Source organism: Lampetra planeri, chromosome 8, assembly GCF_965212315.1.
Source record: "Lampetra planeri chromosome 8, kcLamPlan1.2.h2, whole genome shotgun sequence".
NCBI lineage: Eukaryota > Metazoa > Chordata > Hyperoartia > Petromyzontiformes > Petromyzontidae > Lampetra > Lampetra planeri.
Genome location: NC_136114.1, coordinates 6,971,609 through 6,992,770, shown reverse-complemented (window position 1 = coordinate 6,992,770; position 21,162 = coordinate 6,971,609). Strand labels below are relative to the sequence as shown.

At 40.6% G+C, this 21,162-nt stretch overlaps 1 protein-coding gene across 4 annotated transcripts in view; it reads left to right on the top strand.

Moving 5' to 3' along the window:
* LOC144720242 (oxysterol-binding protein-related protein 8-like) overlaps nucleotides 1-21,162 on the top strand; it is a 104,009-nt gene that overhangs the window by 823 nt on the left and 82,024 nt on the right. For 2 of the 4 annotated variants that reach the window (XM_078596805.1, XM_078596802.1), the window contains exons 2-3: nucleotides 6,447-6,543; nucleotides 19,807-19,849. In XM_078596805.1, the coding sequence (XP_078452931.1) occupies nucleotides 6,496-6,543; nucleotides 19,807-19,849 (91 nt within the window). In that variant the 5' untranslated portion in view covers nucleotides 6,447-6,495. Of the gene's footprint in view, nucleotides 1-6,404; nucleotides 6,544-17,417; nucleotides 18,676-19,806; nucleotides 19,850-21,162 lie in introns of those variants that run through there. The other 2 variants (XM_078596804.1, XM_078596803.1) reach the window with 2 other exon arrangements.

Below are 21,162 nucleotides of genomic sequence, written 5' to 3'. Positions count from 1 at the left end.
AGGCTGCTCCTGATTTGTGTTTTGGGTGATTATGGATAAAAGCGGAAGCGGCGATATGGAGGGGTCGCAGACGGAAATGTAAAATGTTTACGTTTTGATTTACAACCACTGTACGTGCCAGGGGGGAACGCGTGTGTCGATATGTCCAGGGGGAAGAGGAGCGACGTGATTGTGTGTCTGATGTGAAGGTGAGGTTTCAGGGGCAGGAGAGAGGGCGAGAATAAGATTTTCATGTGTACAGTATCGACAACATTAAGGTACAATTTGGATGTATAAACCTTTTAAGTTGGAGACATTTAAGACGCTGGAAACGGAAATTAGTGTCGGGTTGATTACACATTTCCCTGTAATGGAACGCCAGTTGTTTTTTTATTCGACTTGAAGATTTAACAAAAATAAAACCTCAACTCGCTTACAATTATTCACTTGATGCCGCGTTCAAAACAAACCAATCAGTTTTTTTAAATGAAATAGGCCATGGGAGTGGACACCTGCAACACAGTCCTAACCCCCGTCAACAACAGCAGGGATTCTGTTTTGCAGAGTTGTTAGTTTGGAAGGCGAAGAGCCAAGGTTGGGGAACAAGACAGGGGGAATGTGTTGGAATTTTAGACGACTTAACAGAAGGATGACATCTAAAATTGATTCGTGCCTCATACATAAGCCCATGGAGTTTGTATGTCCCCAACCCTCGGGTTTTTCCTACAGCTGACAAATATCCACTGCAGCTGGTCTTGCCCAAAGGAATTCCAATGATGGAAATGACCTGCATATTACAGAAAAATGTAGGCGAGTCGGACTCATAGGGAGGAGCACTGGTCCGGCAAGCGTTTAGAACAATGAATATCTATGTAACGTTATAGACACATAAAAAAATACGTATTGAAATTTTATTTTATGTATATTTTATTCAACTCTGTAAAATGTGATCAAAATTCATCTTTGGAAAAAAAGCAAACTACAGTATAATACGGTTACTGTGTTGTGTGTATTAGTTTATGGAAAGTGTTCACCATTGAAGTGTGTGGCCCTACAAGACGGCAATCATCAGACTACAGTTGCCGTAAAGGTTTGGTGGGGAGGGATAACCCCTTATACAAATATGAGCAGGAAAATGAAACGAATAAACCTAAAAACGGTGGAAAATAGTAAAACACCCAAAAACTGAGCATGAAAACCAACCATTCTAACACGAAGTAACACAACTGCGTAAAACATCCGCTTCTTAAAAAAATTTCTACAGATGCATTCTAGTGAAATAGACGAGTTTGAAATGCTAACCCTGTCACTAAACATTTAGCGAAACACACGTGCCAACGGCAGCCTGAATGGCACGTATAAAGCATGTACATGCTGTCTGCTGTTGAAGACAATTCCTTGGGAAAAGAGACGAAGCAAGGATAGGTTGACGGTCAGTCAAATAGAGGAGAAACCATCTCTTAAGCCTGGACTAGAACAGGAGAGGATGGAGTTTTAGCAGTGCCGATGACCAGAAGGAAATGCCAGAAAACGGGGGGCAGAAACGGAAACGGGCTTGGTTTTTTTTTACATTTTGTCAGCTATTATCCGCCTGTGAGATTTTAAGGTATTGAGAGATAGTGAAACTCAGTTTAAAAAAAAGTGTTTTTTCCGCCCCATCGTGTACTATTATATACCTTTGTGCAGTGGTTTAACATAACAAATAACAATAGTATTTTTGATAAGATTAAGCTCCCACAATGGTTAAACAGGCATAATGCGCCCTTTGCTGCTCGTCAATCATGCATATGAGTTGTCATTTATGAATCATGCCTCAAGGTGTGGACTGAAATAGAATATTTAACCCCACTTCGAACGAGATAGTAGTGCTCTGTGACGACTGTAAAATAATGCAGCTTTCCATAAGCCATGAGTCTGCAATTAAAAACACTTTCCGTATAACCATATCCAGACATGTGTTAAAGCAGCTGAACGCCCATTATACATTGCATATGTTTTTTTCCAGGTCTGACGTGCTTTCTTTTCTGTTTGCAGTGTTACTGCGTTGGTTAAAATATTTGCAATGGGTCTGTCTTGCCATGTATTGTGTCCATGAGCAGTAGTCTAGCGGTTAGCGCGCTGCGCTACAAATCGGGCCACCCGATTTCAATTCCTGCTCACGGCCGACATCAGTGACCATTATCTGAACTGGTTCCGGGCCTCCCCTAGGTTGGCTCAGCCTCAAATGAGTACCTGGTGGGGCGTGTAAACATTGCCACTAGGGAGACAAAGGTGGCCGGGCGTGGTGCTGGCCGCCCTACCCCCTCGTACCACGCCGGCCTTCATAGGTACTCGCTAACTGCACTTGACCCAACAGTCCGTTCAGGCTACACGGGGGATCTTTGTGTACATGACAACATTTGTTCACGTTATGTAATATTTTGTGATGTTATTTTCGTTTTTACATTTGGCATGCACCACATATGATTTTGTAATTTGACATGCATTAATATTGCATGTTTACTACCCCAGAACAATTAACTTAAATGTGCCTCACCAGTTACATCTTTTATGCTATTGAATGTTCCTTCGTTCATTGTTCTGTCGGTTCAATGTTGAGAACAATACTAGAATAATAAATTAACGTGTTGTGCCATTTAACTGAATGTAGTATCCGTGAAACACATGCTATATGCTTGCTACTTATTGCTCTTTTTCTACACAACCTGGTTATGCATGTTGAACATTTCGCACCTTATGTAGCCAACCGCGGTAATCGGAGGTGCGGGGGAAGGACAACAAACTAAACACAAAAAGCAGTTGAAACAGCATGCACAATCATATTCATTGCACCATACTGGTGAGTACACATCTTATATGCCCTCATTCACATCAGAGAGCTTCTGACTTGGCCATCTGCTCCGGCTTGCAGAATGTAGCAGTTCAGCTGCTGAGGTCCAACTGTAGCACATCAGGCTGCTGTAGCTTGAAGCTTAACAGTTTGCTATGCGGAATTTGTGTTCTTTGTGCCCTGGGGTTTGCACAAAGCAGCGCTGCAGCATCACTGTTGCTTGAAGCATCGCAGCGTGATGTTCCTGCTCCCTGGGTGGAGGCTGGTTCCGGATGGGGGTCAGCACCATGGCTTTTTGCCTTGCATCGTTCTTGCAGACACAGTGAATTTAGACGTGCATTTTTTTCGGCCATAAACACAGCAAAGTGAAAGCACCTTGATGTGCACACTGGGCATTATATATTTTCTGAAATGATGGACATTCATCAGCAACGCAGTAGTGCTTACAATGAACCCAGCAAGCCCGCCAGATCACTTAACACATTCACCTTGATGATCCTTTCCCAGCTTTGATGATAGTCTACCTTCTGGGGCTTTTTTAATTTGACCTTGTGTGGTGAACAGAGAGGTTTGCCGTGAATTTTCACACTGGCAGCCTTGGCAAGAGTAGTTTTTTTTCAAGAAGTCTGTAAGCATTTCATTGGATAAAGAAGCCTGGAAATTAAACCCTTTAACTGTTGAGCCTGTGGAAAATGTAAAATGCCTGTCTCACTATGCAGTGTAAGCTGCTTAACAAATGTACTAAAGATTAACAGCGTGTTCATAGAGGTTATATCTACAGTGCAGTGAACAAAAAGCGTAATGGTCTTATTATTGTTCATAATGCTGTGTTGCTTTTCATGACGATAACTTGACATTTTCACGCGTAGCTATTTAACATGATTAAATTGCACATTGTTTGTATACAATTCATATTAAACATGCATCTGTAAATAAGTGTGCATGTGTACAAGAACGTGTACAGCGCTTTGGTCAATCCCTTGTACAGACTGTGGGGGTTATTTAACCATGCTTCACCTTGCCGGTCAGTGAGGGTTGGTGAAGGCAGGGAAAATAGACGTGGGAGCATCACAGCACAATACAGAAATGAATGTTGCTGCACTGACCTTTGTTGTTCGCATTGTAGCCCCCACATCCCGATGACAACCTGTTTGTCAGAATCAGAATCTTTATTTATACTGGAGGAATCGGATGACATGTAAAGCTCTTTTTCACAGATGTCCAGTTGGGGTGGGTCAGAATGTTACACGGTGGTTGCTGCCCAATCACTGTCCAGTTTCTGCGATCTGGCCAACTTGGGTGTATTCCTGGTGATTTGGTCATAGACAAACAAATGTGAGCAGCATTTGCAGTTCTTTAGCACAACCGTGTGTCTAGGATACATTTGCTATTAATTGTAATGTTGTTCTCTAACCCCTTTCCCTTGTTATGAGATATATTATTTGATGTTCTTTGGTTCTTTCTGGAAAGTCACGTAGGTAGAGAAAAAATATATATACATCACGACGTTTCGATCGCAACACAAGCGATCGTCCTCAGATCAAGATATATTATTTTATTTATATAAAAATGACGGTGCCTGCCAATGGTGCAGCTTTATTCGATCTATAACCTCACAACTTTCAATCTGGCCTTATTGGAAGACTTGTAATGAATATTTAATATTCTCTCTGAGCCAAAGTGGATGAAACTGCATATTGATTTGCTCAATACCTCCTGTGAATTATAGAATGTGAGCGACACGGACCTTCTAATACACCGTAATCCATAAAGTAAATATATTTACTAAATATGGAAAATGTTTTGAATACAGTGGAACAATTATGTTTCGCAGTGTTATTTAATATTTTTTTTACTCTATTAACTGTTTTAATTACTTTCAAAATGTTCTCTCAGACAGGAATGAAATTACGGTAATGTACTAGTTTTTATAAATCAGAATGGGAATTGCAAGTCTATGCTTTTTATATAGAAAGCATTGAATTACCACTGCATTGCAGTATGATATCCACCTTAAAATAAGGATGCTTTATTTTTAGCCATAGTTGGACTCATTACCATTTTCTAACATGGGATGTGAATGACATTTTTCTGGATTTCTGAGACCCTCGTTTTATTTGTTGAATGTCATGATTTTTAATTATGATTGATTCTATAATATTTATAGTGTTGAACAGCCTTCATTTAATTTCCACATTCTGGCATTCACAGCTTGACACCATGGATGGTAATTTTGTGTGAAATTAAACATCAAAGCTTTTGACGTAAGTGGAGCAGTCTTATAGACGTATTGAACATGTTAGGCAGGAGTGGGGGGAGGTTACAAAATCACGTGCAGTTATTTAGTGTACGAATGGATAACCTTTTTATCTATTTTGGGTGTAGATAAATCTTGACTAAAGATAATGTGGCTCTTCATCCATGTGAATGTCACCTTGAACAACATTGTGGGAGGGAGGTAATGTTGTTTGGGTTTGGAGGTTTTCTATGGGATTTGGCCTCATGGAATGGGGACTAGTGTCAGGCTTAAGTAGGTCAGGATAAGGTTTAAAGGTTCATGAGGTTATAGTTAAAACCAGGATTACCTGCTCTGTGTGAGAGGTGTGGCATTTGTGCTTGTCTGGTACCTGGTGCAGCACCTTGGGGCACTCCTTAATGCAGTTTTGAGAGGGGGTCATTGAGGTTTTTTTTGTAGTTACGCAGCAACTTAAATGTGTTGGCTGCTCTAGAGCCACTGAAATTGGGCATCGTTCTTCAGCACGGTTCACTGAATTTGTGGATAATTTGTTTGTGTAACAAGTATAGGGGGAGGTGGGGAGATTTTGTACCCCCTTTACCTATCAGTATTTAGCAAATTACTTGCATGTATAAATGAAAACACATCCATTATTCTTCTTGGTTCTTTCGGTAAAGTCACGTAGAAGGGAAGTAATAAAATAATAAAAATAAGACATTATAAAATAATTCTCACGACGTTTCGGCCACAACGCAAGCAGCCGTCCTCAAGTGAAGACCAGGTCTGTCGATTATTATACATTGTGAGGGTAAGAAGGGAAATGAATAGTTGAATTGATACATAATTTGCATCGATGCATCAAAATTATGTTTCAGAATAATCAGAAAAAAGCAAACAGTTTCACCTTCAACAGACACATTTACATCATGAGTATATGTATTTAGTTCCATGGACTTTAATAATATGTCAAGATTTGGGAATGCAACATCTACAGTACTGTACTTAATGTTGGGCTCATAGTTTTAGTGTACTCTGCTTAATGTGAAAATAGTACATTGATGTTGCTGTCACTACGGTATATTGAAAAACATGAAAATTACTGGGTCTGCATGCTTTTACTATCGTATTATTAATAAGTTGCATTATAATTCTGAAACATTTTACTTGCATAAAATGTATTTCATCACATGATGACATTTTTTCAACATACAAATACCATACACACAATACAGTAAATGACATTTGTGCGTTAAAAATAATGCTGTAAATTAGTTTTTCTCGTAGGAATCTTGACATTACATTTAACATTGTACAGCATTTCCAGCTTGGATGTTTTGCCGCCTGAGGATTTATTTGCAGTGTTATGTGTGTGTTTATTTTTCTGGGCTGTCTCGCATGCAGCCGAGCGTGAAGGGGGGTGAGAGCCTCATGTTGATCTGGCAGCAATAGGATGGAGCCGGCCACGCCTGACGCAGCAGCGGAGAGTGAGCACACCCTGGTGAGTGGCACCTGTCTCATGAGGCGTGCGTGATCGGCCACGCTCTCACATTCCCCGGGGGTCAGCCCCCCTTAACCCCCACGGCTCCGTAGCAGGACTGAACCCCAGACTTCCACAAGGGCCAACGTGTGCCCGGAGCGTGTCTGCTGTGGACAAAATAATAAATGTTATTTTCTCCCAAAACACTTGTATTCATCTCAAGAGGCTTGATGTGGGCTCCCCCAGGTTGGCATGTGTTAGGTCTCCACTGGGAATTGTTTTGGAGTTGGAGCTCAGGTTGATTTAATTGGATTGCCAAACTAATTCCACTCCTTCCTTGAGGCGTTGGTTTAAATATCTCCAGTTACTAAGTTGATTTTGTTAACAAAAAGTGAAAAAAACCCTCAAATAATTCTGAATTCCCACATATAAAAGCCATGTTTGCATTTATCAATTATTGAAGCTGTGCTGTTTAGATTATCTTGAAACGAGATATCTATCCTCGCTGGATCAAAGGTTGCTTCAATAAAAGATTGCGTTTTATGTGTTCACTGATGCCATTTGAATGATTTTTTTTGCCTTATGCTCAAGACTTCCACATTTTCGTGATTTCTCCAGTATTTATGTATTTCGTGCTGAGCATTGTAGTTAGGAAAAAGTTTTAAATATAGTATTTCCTTATTTAAACAAAGCCCACTTTTGAGGTTTACATTGGAAATAGTTTTTTATTCAAAAAAGGAAATGAAGGAAAACAACACCATAGTCTTTTACAAAAATCGTGTACAGTTACCTTAGCTTGAAATTATGTTTTGTGCAAATAATTTGCTTATATTCTGTGCAGACTCGTGTACGTGCTTGCTTCAAAAAGCTTCTACTGTAGGCAAAATTCATATGCACTGAAATGCTTTTTTTGCGCTTAAAATAGCAGGCACCACGAACATAATTGTCTGTCACACACCTCATACGGTCTCTTCTTTTCAAGCTGTACCTCCCAACTCGAGCCTTGTTTGTTGATAATACTCATGGCGCCTTTACGTCACGGTACAGAATGGCGCTTCCTTCTTTGTATGGCTGATGTTGATGTCACGCAACAACCGTAATTCAACATTGTCGTGGTTGAGCCAGATAATTGCGTTAGCAGCAGTGGAATGCATCGTTGTGATGCCTCTTTCGTATTTGTGAATTTGGCGTTGAGTCGTTATGTTTTATTATTTGTTTTGGGTGACCACAGTCGCACATATCGAAGAAATTGTTATTTTCCATTCGTGCTTCCGAGCCTTGCATCCCTGTGAAGTCAGTTGGGCAGCTCTGCAGCGAGCATGTAAGAAATCCCTCCCTGTTTGGCAGGTCTCACTTTTCAACGATATTTGTGCCACTACCCACAAAAACACTCCAGACTATGCTCATGTGGTTAGTGACTCACGCTCATATCCGTGAGCATGTTGACAGCATTGGAATCTGTCTCCATTTTTGCTGTGCTATTATTTGTTATAGTAGCTTGTGCTGTACCCAAAGGGGGAATTTACCTTTAGGCAGTCTCAGCAACCTCAACCAGATTAGCACCTTGTTCTTCGGGGAGTGTGGACACAATTATTTTGACAGTTTTTAACAATCGTATCCTTTCTGCTGCATGTTTGGTAAGGTTATAAGATATATGTTCTCTCTGCCCATGAGTAATGACATGTATTAAATGGGTTCATTATTATAAGCAAGTACAGTTCTGCATATTGGAGCTTCAAACATTATTTCGTGATTGTAAATCTTTTTCAGTAAGGCCTTGGTATTTATATTGGAAATGGGGTTAGGTTCCCGTGTCTGGCTTAACATACGGGAAAAAATTAATGTTTCGTAACGTTAATCCTGTACCATCCACGTAAATAAGATCCATATACTTCATAAAATTGTCAATAATACAATATTTTATAACACAAGAACATAGAATAGACGAAAATAAAACACATCAACACAAAACGTCATGGTCACTTGAGCGTTAGTGATATGCCATCTAGGCTTTCGTATGAAACGTCCTAAACGAGTGAACGGCTAGATGCACATGGTAACGTGTGCACATTTGTGCTGTGCGCGATCATGCCACCGATGGGTTACATAACTGCTTCGGTGTGCACACGGGGCCCCTCCGCCACGTTGCCAAATCGTGAATAGTCCAGGGTAAAAAGGTGCAACACTTGAAGTGGTATACAAATATGAAATTGCGAATATTTGAATTTCGTGAAAAGAATCCACGGAATGTAATGTTTTACTGTACTCAGAATGCGTACTCTATATAGGTTTTATAATTTTGATTCTGTAAATGTTGCTTTGAAACGTAATTGAGAATCTGCTATGAAGTATTTGTACTGTATCTTGAATAAATAAATATATGCAGCATACCGTAATTAAGTGTTCTACCACATACAGACACTCCCAGGGTGTGTTCTGGGGGCCAAATAGTTCAAACACCTTTGTGCAATGGCCAGCTGATGTAACACAATGACGAGAAATGTCAGCCTGCCCAGCATTCATGTCACCTTATTTCCTTGTGTTCTAATTATTATCACTTGGTAAATGAATGCCTTAGCATTGTTTACCGTCGGCCATTGTTAGATGTGAAACTGAGCTGAATGAAAATGTTTCATTTAGTCATGGAAATGTGGGTTTTATACAGTCTGACAAATGGTTGGTTGTAATTCCACAGGGTTTGCAGAAAAAATACCGCATGCTAACCATTTCCTGCTGGGTATGTTTACGGTAACTTGATCTCAGAAGACAACATTTATTTTACAAACCACTGTGTACATATAGCCCATTGTCTAGGGAAATGTCAAGTTGTTCAGGTGTCTTGTGTCCATGCCCCCTTGTTAAGCCACTAATCATATGTACTCCTCATTTGACTGCTGCCTCATCTAGTTTGTTTTCTCGGGAATAAATATACCTGTTTAAAATCCACTTGGTAATTTTAAATGAGTAGCGTACCTCTGAAATATGTGTACATTCATGTACACAGTTTGGTTATTTGAAACGGATTGTTAAGGTTTAGCTAAGTCTTCTGAATACCCTCCTGGATACTAAACCACTCATCGTGCTGTGCGACCCAAAGCTTCTTCATGGACGAGTCTTCTGTGTGGTGTGTATGGAATTTATATTCTTGCATATGGCAATATGTTGCGGAGTGAAATGCCAATTTTGTGGTCTGCTAGCATGGCCAGAACCACACTGGCTTGTCTTTTAATGTTCCACTTATGATGGAGATGTGCATTGCCCTGTTGTTTTGATGTTGTTGATGATACACCAGTGTCTTTGAGCAATGTTAAAGCCAGGAGATGCGATGTTTGGGTCTGTAATGAGTTGGCTATTCTGGACGTTCACGTTGTTCCACTCTGTTCACCAGCATCCTTATGAATTTGGGTGAGATTCTAGGATGGTGACAGCACGATCCTAGAAGGGGGATCGCGACTTGAGTTGGGGACGCGGTACATTGTTGAGGACTTGGTTAAGGAGTATGTTGTCGTTGGTATGAAATCACGTGAACTCGCTTGTGGTTTTTGTTTCTGGATATTTCGTGGCAGAATGTTCCTATCTAAATGTGTGGAGGAGATGGGTGTCTTACAGGCTGACCAACTGCCAGTTGTTGGGGAAGTTAAGGTACACACCCAAAAAGTAATATTTGTTACTGAAAATGTACTTTAAATTGTCTGTAATAGCTCAGTGGGAGTTACCTGATAAATTAAATATTTTAGTTTTAATGCTATGAGTAATTTCACACTTAAGCACAATTATGTAAGGCTTCTCTGACATCTCCAGCCATGCCTGTGGGTGCCTCATTCTTAATCATCATCTGAGACACATAGGCGACAAAGGCCCATTCCGCAAACCAGTGTCCTCATTCCACCGCATTGTAGAAGGCATCATGCAAGGTTCGGCCGGTGTCATGGCAGATCTGACGAACCCACGGGTCTCTCACACGGCCGTCTAGATGGTGCCAGTCGACGTCCTTTCTTTGCCTGGATGGATAGAAGAAGGGCATGCTCGATGTACAGTGTAAATGTTAGCATTCTGCACACGGCCAGAATGGTGGAGAGAGCCTATAAGGGTAGGGTGGTGGGAGGGGAATGTTACTGGCATTCATTTGGTTCAGAAATTGTACAGAAACACTGCATTGTACAGTTTTTATTTACATCGCCGAACACTTCGCCGCACTACGTAACTTTTACTGGATAACGCACGGCTTGAAATGTTCACTCCCCAGTGCTGACCACTGCTCACAGATCAACAGAAAGCAGAGGCATCTGTAACTTTTTTACAAACAAAAACACATTTCATTGGTGGCAGCTGGACTATAGAGGAAAAAACATTATTTTTCAAATGCATCTTGTTATTAGTGTAAATCAACGTACAGTAAATCCATGAAAATATAAGGGAAGCTAAAATAAGGATATATCATTTGTGACTGTTTTTAGTTTCAGAAACAACAGACCCACTGAAAATTTAAAGGGCTGACATTTTGAACCTTTTATTTTTTATTAGAAAAATGTAATTCTACACATGCTTGAGATTATATGAGAAGTCAAGATGGTCATCTGTGTGTGAAAATTTATATTTTCAATGGATATGAAGTTTTGTGTGTTTATGAAAGTTTGATATGCTCATGATTACAACGTCATGGAAGCATATCAAATAAAATTTAAATATATTTTGGCACTTCTCTGCAACTCGTGTTTCATGTACTGTTTTCAGTCACTCAGCCCTGCAAGCCATTTGAAACTATGAACAGTTACTTGATTTCAACCATTGCACATTTGCCAAATGTATTTGAAACTGGTAACTTAAGAGACCCCCATAATCGCAGCTGTCTCGCTGAACACGTATAATCTTGGGAATAACTTGCTATTGCTTTGAGACTTGCTTTTGCTTTGAAAAATCAATGGTGCAAGATGTAACACCTCCAGAACAACGTGTTAACTCGTACACCATGACTGCTCCTGACCTTTTAAGCACTGCCGTCAGAGAGCCAAGGTGCCAACTTTATTGGCCGATGTATCAAGAGCCCTCTGCATGGAATGCTGTACTGTAGATCGAAAGTGTAGAGTTTACAAATTGCCCAAACAAATGTGGTGGTACGTCTGCCACTTCGTATTTGACAGACTGAACGAACGAATGTTTATAGTGAAATCTATAAATGGTAAACCTTCACCGCCTCAAAGCGATACATCACTTAATGGAGAAATGCCTTTTGTTTAGGCCATTAGGTGACCGAGAAGATGTGGTTGCCATTTGCATTCCTGCTCGCAGAAATTGTCTGACCATATCAATACATAGAAACTGTAGAATTTCTGTGCGTTTTTTACATGCACGGCAAGATGTCTACAAAACTGCACTTTCAAGTAGAATTCTGTCTCGTGCGGTGTTTCTGCATTATGTGCGTTAATGGTGGATAAAGGCCTCCACCAGTTATTGCCGCTGCCCATGGTCTCGTGGATTCACTATCCATCCCTCTCGCACGAGCTAATCTCTTTCCCCAGGAAGCAAATCATTTTTCAGATGAGGATAAATATATCCCAGATGTCACAGTTGAAGTGGTAACCACTGCCCTTTGCAGTATCAAAAATGGGAAAGCTTCCGGACACGATGCAATACTATTGGAAATATCGAAAAAACATGACAAGGTCCTGGATCAAAACAAGTGGACCTATGTACTGAATATATATTAACGCAGCCATTAATTACCTCGATTTCTGGAACGATGCCTCAATTTTTACTTCATAAAAAATGGAGACAAAGCTTATTTGAAGAAATTTCGACCCATTATCCTCATTCTGTGCATACACATTGTTCACAACATGATAGATAATGCAATAATGGACAATTTAGAGGCCAACCTACCACTTGAGCAAGGTGTTATTATAACACTCGCTCTGCCATTGTCCACATAAATGCTATCAGATTATGGAAGAGGGAAATTAATATCAGATACCGCTATGCCTATCTTTCCTATACATGGAAAATATTTTTCATTCGGTAGAAAAGAAGCAGACAACCAAACGCTAACCCAGGCCTCATTAAAATATATAATAATTATAAAAAAACGTTTATTAAGGTAGTACAGTTACTTTGAGATTGAATGCGACCGGAAACACAATACAGATCCGAAGAGTGTGGCAAGGAGACGCTGCTCGCTGAAGCTATTCACAGGGATGTTGCAAAATATTTTTCAACAATTACATGTGAGAAATAGAGGCATACGCATAAATAGGGATTGTATTAACCTTCCCATATTTGCTGATACAAGCCATAACAACCAATATAAATTAGCCACAATAAATTATTAAAGAACTTCACAAAGTTTAACCCAGTTGGGATCACATTAAACATGAGTGACTAAACTGGAAAACAACGGAATTATTGCAAACATGCCTCAATATATAACTCGTTGGCACAGAAAAATATAAAGCCCAACTAAAATAATTTGGCTTATTTTTATGTTGGGCATTCATGAATGATGTAAATATATTTTATAATCAACATCTTTTTATGCTGGCCATTGATAAATGCTCTACATGAAACAATTTGTCTGACCGGGAGATTAAGGTATCTACATTCTAGATCAGGGGTCCTCAAACTTTTTAAACAGGGGGCCAGTTCACTGTCCCTCAGACTGTTGGAGGGCCGGACTATAGTTAAAAAAAACTATGAACAAATTCCTATGCACACTGCATATATCTTATTTTGAAGTGAAGAAACAAAACGGGAACAAATACAATATTTAAAATGAAGAACAAGTAAAGTTAAATCAACAAACTTGCCAGTATTTCAATGGGAACTATGGGCCTGCTTTTGGCTAATGAGATGGTCAATGTCCGGTTCCATATTTGTCACTGCTAGTCGTAACAAGTGATGCAAGTGTGCATCCGTTAGTCTAGATCTGGTTGGAGATTTCAAATGTTTCATTCTGGAAAAAGTCTGTTCACAGACATAAGTGCTGCCAAAGATGGTTGCCATTTTGAGTGCATGGTTCCTGAGATGAGGATATGTCTCAGAGGGGAGAGATGCATAGAAATTATGAAGGCTGCTTGACTTGAATGCGTCTTTCAGAGTCACAATTCTGCAGTTCAGCCAGTTCCATTTGGTAAATTGTATCCACATTTTCAATGTTAATAGAAAATGGGTTACGGAAAAGCTGTATGTCCTGTACATGGAGATGAAGCTCTTTAAATCTAAATTGGAGCTCCTTTTGCAATTTTTCCAGTGAATCCACACATGTTTTGTTTGGGAATTGCAACCAATGGTTTTTCCGCTAACAGATTTTGAGTTGTGGGGAGATGGCAGAAGTTTTCCTCCTTAACTTGTTTGATGAGGAGGCCTAATTTTACTTCAAATGCTTTGACATGTGATTGCATATCACAGAGGAGCTTCCCCTTTCCTTGAAGTTGCACATTGAAACTGTTGAGTAACTCTGTTACATCTGTCAGAAAGGCAAGGTGCCATTTCCATTCTGCATCATTGAGCTCTGGTACTTCTTTGTTTTTTGAAAGCAGAAAAGCTGTAATCTGTGGAAGTAAGTCATAGAAACGTTTCAAAACTCTCCTTCGACTCAGCCAACGGAATTCTGTGTGGTACAGAACATCTTCATAGTCAACATTTAGTTCAGACAGAAATTCCTGAAATTGTCTGTGGTTTAGTGCATGAGCTCTAATGAAGTTAACACAAGATACCACAATTTTCATAACAGAGTTCCACTTCAGTGATTTACTACACAGCGCCTGTTGGTGGATGAGGCAGTGTATGGCTATTGGATGAGAATTGTTATGTTTGTCCATCTCTTGGTTAATGCGAGCAATTACTCCTTTCTTAGACCCCACCATGCTAGGAGCACCATCAGTTGTCACACTGGCTAGTTTAGCCCAATTCAGCTCCAAATCATTCACAGTTTGGCAAACCTTTTCATAGATATCCTCTCCTGTAGTTGTTCCTTTGATGCTTTGCAGTGCAGCAAGCTCTTCTGTGACTTCGAAATAGTCATTCATCCCACGAATAAAAATTAGAAGTTGTGCAGAATCACGAACATCATTGCTTTCGTCGAGTGCCAAGGAAAAATAGGAAAGTTTTTTTGTGGAGTTTTGCAAATGCTGATGCAAATTGTCTCCCATTTCTTCAATCCTCCGTGTAATTGTAGGTCCTGAAAGACTCACTGTACTAAATAAATCGGCCTTCTCTGGACACATCTCTTTGGCAACAGAAATAAGGCATTCTTTAACAAATTCTCCCTCCACGAATGGGCTGCCAGTGCACGCTATTAGCTTGGCAACTTGAAAACTTGCTCGCAGTGATGAAATATTTAGCTGCTTCTGCTTCACAAAAGTATTTTGATGAGTTAATGTATTTTTCAGTTTTAATATTTAATCTTTTCTCACTTCTCCGACCAAACAATCATATTTATCTTCATGTTGAGTTTCATAGTGTCGACGTAAATTGTATTATTTGAACACAGACACTATATTCTGGAATATCAGACACACAGCTCTTTCCTTGTACTGCATGAAAAAGTAATCATAAGTCCACTGTTCTTTGAATATCCTATACTCCGAGTCAATTTTTCTCTTTCTTGACATCAGTTTCCTAGGGAGTCAAATTGCTATTAGTAAAATACCAATATATATACAGCGCTACAAAAACAATATACCAGCAATAACTTTGCCCACACAGAGACATACAGACTGCACTGCCCATCAATGCAGTCTGATTGGGGGAACTCCGCTTTTACCCCAGGCTCACACGAGTGCGGGTGCCATTAAAAAGTTAATTACACCTGCAGTTTTGTTCACAGATCACAGTACATCCCCAGGACACAGGAATATCACTGGGAGTGGAGCCGAGGGGCAAGTGAGGGAGCTGAGGGAGGGAGAGCCAGTCAAGCGCAGCCAGGGGAGGGCTGGCAGCCTTCGGCCTGGGGGGCAAGTCCAGTCAATTGGCCCATTGAACCATTCACCAGCGCAGCCCAATGAGTGCCCACCGCCGCAGCTCAATCAGTGCTCACCAGCGCAGCCAAATCAATGCTCGCCACCGCAGCCCAATCAGTGCCCACCACCGCAGCCCAATGAGTGCTCACCAGCGCAACCCAATTAGTGCTCACCAGCGCAGCCCAATTAGTGCTCACAAGCGCAGCCCAATTAGTGACCATGGGCCGGATAAATGTCTTCGGCGGGCCGCATGTGGCCCGCGGGCCGTAGTTTGAGGACCCCTGTTCTAGATAGTTATTATATATATAAGACAATGCTATTTTATAAAGAAACTGTTTTTTTTTTAGTGTTCGTATATTTTTAAAATGATGGGCCTTCTTGATAAACGTCAAATGACATTTGTTTTTTCACAGCAACATTGCACCAGTTTGGCAGACTTTCAGTCTATCAAGCCGTAGCGTATCGTAGTGCATTTTATGGGCAATAACACTTATTTGGCAAAGTAATGCATTAGTTATAATAATTGTTTTTTTACCCAATTATCTGGCAACAAAATTGACACCTTTTTTACAAGGAGTCATGTTTGCATTGACCACAATACCTGCGGTCGGAATGCAAACAAAAAACACAACTCTGATAATGTATGCACTGTCCTTGAAATTGATTGGTCCACACCCGAGACAGCTTTCCTTAGAGCCTAGTCTCACATGGTGTTGGACCAGATGACGCCAAAGGCGCACAACTCAAAGGCAATGCACCATCAGAGTATGAGAGCTCGGGGTAAGCATTTACACCATTGGAACCTCCTTTGCCTTCGTGCTTGCACATGCACATCCTTTTTTGCCAGACTACTGCTGGATGAGGGCCTTCTCATGCCATGCCAGTCGTGGGGGTTGTTTGACCGTACTTCATCACGCTGGTCTGTAAGGATTGCTGGTGAGCATAGACATTGTATCATATTACAGTACAATGGATTTTGATGTACTGCTCTTTACTGAAAATGTAGCCCAGCATCATGATACATCATACTTGTTTAGATATATGTATGTTGAACTTCCTTCACACCGTACATAACCAACTGCGCTAATTGGAGGTGGCTGCCCATCCAAGCACTAGGCACGCAATTTGCCTACTTAGCTTCCGAGATCTGATGATGTTGGCTGCATTCTGGGTAATTTCGTCACAGGAGCAGATATGTTTAGATATGCCTATATAAGGTTTTACAGCTTTGTTTTGTTGAATTGATAAGTGTGAGGAATTGTCACGGGACAATGACTTTTGTATAATTGCTGGAATAAAAAAGAATACGTTTATTTTATTAGCCTACAGGCAATACAGAGCTATTTATCCCAGTGTGAGTGTTATTTTTTTCAACACGGCAACCGCATCCATGTATAACCTGATATGTTTATAATCATTAAATAGCGATGCCTTTGGCACTACACAACACCAAATTACAATGTACTGTAAATATGGAACATCTGATACGTGGTATCAAGGAACAGCAAACATCCCTAAAAAATATGATTTGCAATTGTAAATAGAAAAGGCAGAAAAGCAATTATTGACTTCTCCAGTGCCAAGCACTCGCATTCGTAATTTACTTTGGTCACTAAGCTCGCAAGTCCTGCCAGCGCTCGGTCTCCACTGCAGAACCCACCCTGACTGACCAGAAAAGGAAACAACAGGATGGTAAGGGCGTATCCCCTGCTGTGTAGAACTTCCAGAAATACAAAAATGGATGTCGGCGTTTAGCAACAGACATTTACTGTGGGATTACAGACAAGACAGCACTGGCAGTGCACATTATGAGTTTTGGATATATTGTGCATGATCGCAATTTGTACATGGCATTTTTTTACAACTTTGCCAATAGCACTGTATTTCATATATGTTTTTTATATGTATAGCGAAACTAGCACTGCCTACGCATTTGCACAGGATCCAGTGCTGGGTGGGCGGTAGGTGTGATAACGCCAGCGTGACCCACGAACCCAGCTCACTGCCGTGGGATGCGAGTGATGTCATCACGCTGATGTGTGCGGTGACCACCCCACCGCACACTTGTGTGCCAGCCAGCAAAACTTGTTAAGTGCACACGGCTATCTTAATTTGCGTCATGAACATGCACTTGAATGTATCTCCAATCCAACTTTTCAAAAACATCGCGTGTCCCTGTGATTAACGAAATTTCAGTGTCGCTCTTCCATTTCGGATTTTTTTTTCCTTCTAATTTTTAAATATTTGTCTTGAATTCAGATGTTGCTTTTTGGAGAGCTTTGATTGAGTACTGCATACAATTATTTTGAGTTGCCAAATCTGGCATAGTATCTTAACAGTTAATTATGCTCACATTCCACTGATACACTCCACTGACATGCCCAGCTATACGCCTGTCATGCGTTTGCTGCTTTTTGCTCGAGCCATGCTGTTGAGCTGCCTCTATTTGGCCTGAGCCTTCAAACAATGCAGGGACTGAGCTCAACCGCTCCCTAATTAGGCAGATAAGTCGGTGCTGTTTCCATATTGTTCGTGAGTTGTGGTCGATGTAACAGAAGTGTCATATTCAGTGACATGCCCTGAAATTTAAACCCATTTCTGTGAAATGTCAGCTTTTCAACTATTAATGATTGTAGTTGATCTTAGCAGTCAACGGTGTCCCTGGCATTTTGTGTCCTTTTATTTGGCTTTCAGCAAAGGAGGTTTACCTCTCACAAAGGCTTTTCACAGCAACTCCAGAATATGTTTTATGAAGATCTGATTGAGGAAATAAAGATTTTATCGTGAATCGTGAAAGTATTCACAATGTTTGATTAATTAATGTGATACATTTACAACCAATGGAACTGAACCACCAGACATAAGAAAAATAACTTGCGAAAGAAGCCTGGAAAAAAAGTTGAACTAAAGATAAATATTTGCAAAATAACAGTAATAAATAAATAACTCGGTTTGCTGTAAAAATCTTCGTTGGAGGGAGAGAACTAGAATACAGTACTCAAAAGAGTATTGACATATTTGGTAATCATTGAAAGCAGTCGAGCATAAAAATGATGAAATCCGAAGGCAATTGAGAGCATAATAGAGATATTTTGGAAAATAGTTTTTGATGATAATTTTTCATCGATGCATATTACCTGCTATTACTTTAAGGATGGGAAACATGGAATCCCTCAAGTAACATGGAGATTTATCGAAGGTATGCACATAAACATGGAGAGATGCATTCTGGGAATTACACGTGAGTCATAAAGAGTAAACATTGATCAGAGAAGCAGTGAAAATTAGAGACATTGACCGTGAAGAAAAATAAGTTCACTTCGGCTGGACGCATTATGAAAACGAATGGTAGCTGGTAGACGCGCATGGTGATGAAATGTCAGCTAAAGGAAGAAAACAGGCCTGAGAGGGTGACCACTGGAGCAGCCAATGCAAAAGAGCAAGATGGATTGTGGCATTGCTCAGTGCGGATGACCTGGGGCTCCTTAATCGGCAGTGGATAAAGCATAGCAATTGATGTTTCATTTTCGGATACCATAATATATACTGTTGAAATGATACGCACATGTTAGGTTATGTATGCAGTGAACGGTTAGCAGACGTTATATATTTCCTTTAATCTGTGAAGGACGTTTTTCTTATTTATGAATGGACTATAACATATACTTATAGTGTGCGCTATGGAACGTTCAGAAATTGACACCATCTGTAAACAAGGCAAAATGCGTGGATGATGAATTAGGAAAAGGAGCGAGGGTCCAGGCTCAACGTGTTTTAGTAAATTTTACAACAAAGCTGAATGTCGGATCTTTTTTGCCCACTTCAGCAATTGTTTCTTGCTGTGGTTGTCCCACCTGATGACGGACGCTTGTGTTGCGCCCGAAACGTCGTGATGTAATTTATTTTATACCTGCGTGACTTTACCGAAAGAACCAAAGAGTATGTCGGATGGATTGTTTATGGTATTACCTTCGAATGTAGTCACTGTTGTGTTAATTTCTCACTTGTTTCCAATTAATTACGATCAGTTTGCTACTCATAATTGTCGTCGTTATAAAGCACCATTTAGTGGTGTACTTTCTTGCTCGACAAAACAAATGGCCTCAACGAACGTTAACCCTTCCGCACATTCCAATTCGTCCTCTGTGTAATGCACACTAACCTCGTAACGATGCGATATTTTTTATTGACCGCTCGCCCACGTTTCCCTCCTGCTGTTTCTTCCTCCACACCCCTCCCTCTGCATTTCTCCTTCCCTCTTCCTCCTTCCCTCCCCCTCCTTCTCACCCACTGCTGGCTTCTCCACTTTCCACTGGACCGCTGCCCACAGGACTATGGGGCAGAAGCTTCTCAAGCACGCGACAGCCATGCATGTGAGTAGCACGCGGTCCCCGTTTCTCACTCGGTACCTCCCGTTTCCTTTGCACGGGGCTCTGGGGTGGTTGTGAAGCGGAACTTCCAATCGTACATTTCAATGGCCTGCTGAAGCAGATTGCATAGAACTGCTTCTGTGATCAATTTGAGTGACCTTGTAAACGCATTTCTTAAGAACTGCTTTTTGTGTTTCGTTTCTTGTCGTTTACCCGCACCTCCGATTAGCAGGGCTTTCTACGTACGGTGCGAAATAAGTTCACTATACATACTACGGTTCATTTGTGTTGGCGGGAAAATATTTAGCAGCATCAAGTCTTGACACAGTGGATATGTTTTGGTCTTTTAGTGTGTTTCATAACTCAGTTCTTTTTAGGGAGTGCCTATTTATTATTGTTAGCAAGTGATTATATTGCCAAGTTAATATATTTTTTTAATCGTTGACTCAACATGTATGACAGTATAAGACATGTATTTCACACTGGGCATGGTTAAGTTATGATTGTTATGGTTTGTTGTTGCAAAAAAAATGTTTTTTAAAGGACAGTGTCACACTGTGTGTGCAGGAAGGATGTTGCGATATTGTTTGCTTTTATCAACAAAGGTAAATTTAGGATGTGGCACAGTATGTTAATAATTTATCGGCGTGTGGTTATGTTGTGCAAAGAGATGGACACGGTTTGTTGTGATCCCAAAATTGGCATTATCCGAAACGGGCAACTTCGCTTTACGTGACATTGACGTGGATGGAGGAGGCCACCACTCTCCATCCACCGAGAGGTCAAACATTGCCACTCGGGCACAATGCAAGGAGCGTGTAATTTTTCTTTATCAATTCCACCATATATACATCAATTAAGCGCGGAGGTTGTAGGTTGATGAGCAGTGACTGGAATTAATGACCTTGTGACTGCTGCATGCTAACAGGATGTGCGTTCAAATGGGCCTGTGTTCCCCTTGCTCACCATGGCGTTCGCCTACCTACCTCAGGTGGAACGTGACGCCTTCGCGAGCAGTCCTCGTGATTGATGGGAGGAGGGGGGGGCTGTCGTGTGCTTGCGACCGAGTCAGTGGTTCAGTTTTCACAGCCACCATCTAATTTGTATGGGGAAATCGCGAAAGCACGCTGTCTCATATAAGAGGCGTGTTAAATATTTTCTTTCATCAAGTGGCATAGTCCATATCTCGAACGTATAAATTATGCACAGCAGAATTTTAAGAACTTAATAACTGTTACTGTGAAATTAAAGATGCTCATTTATTCAAAAAGGATAGAAATTCACTTGGCTAAATAACATATATTTATTGGTAATGC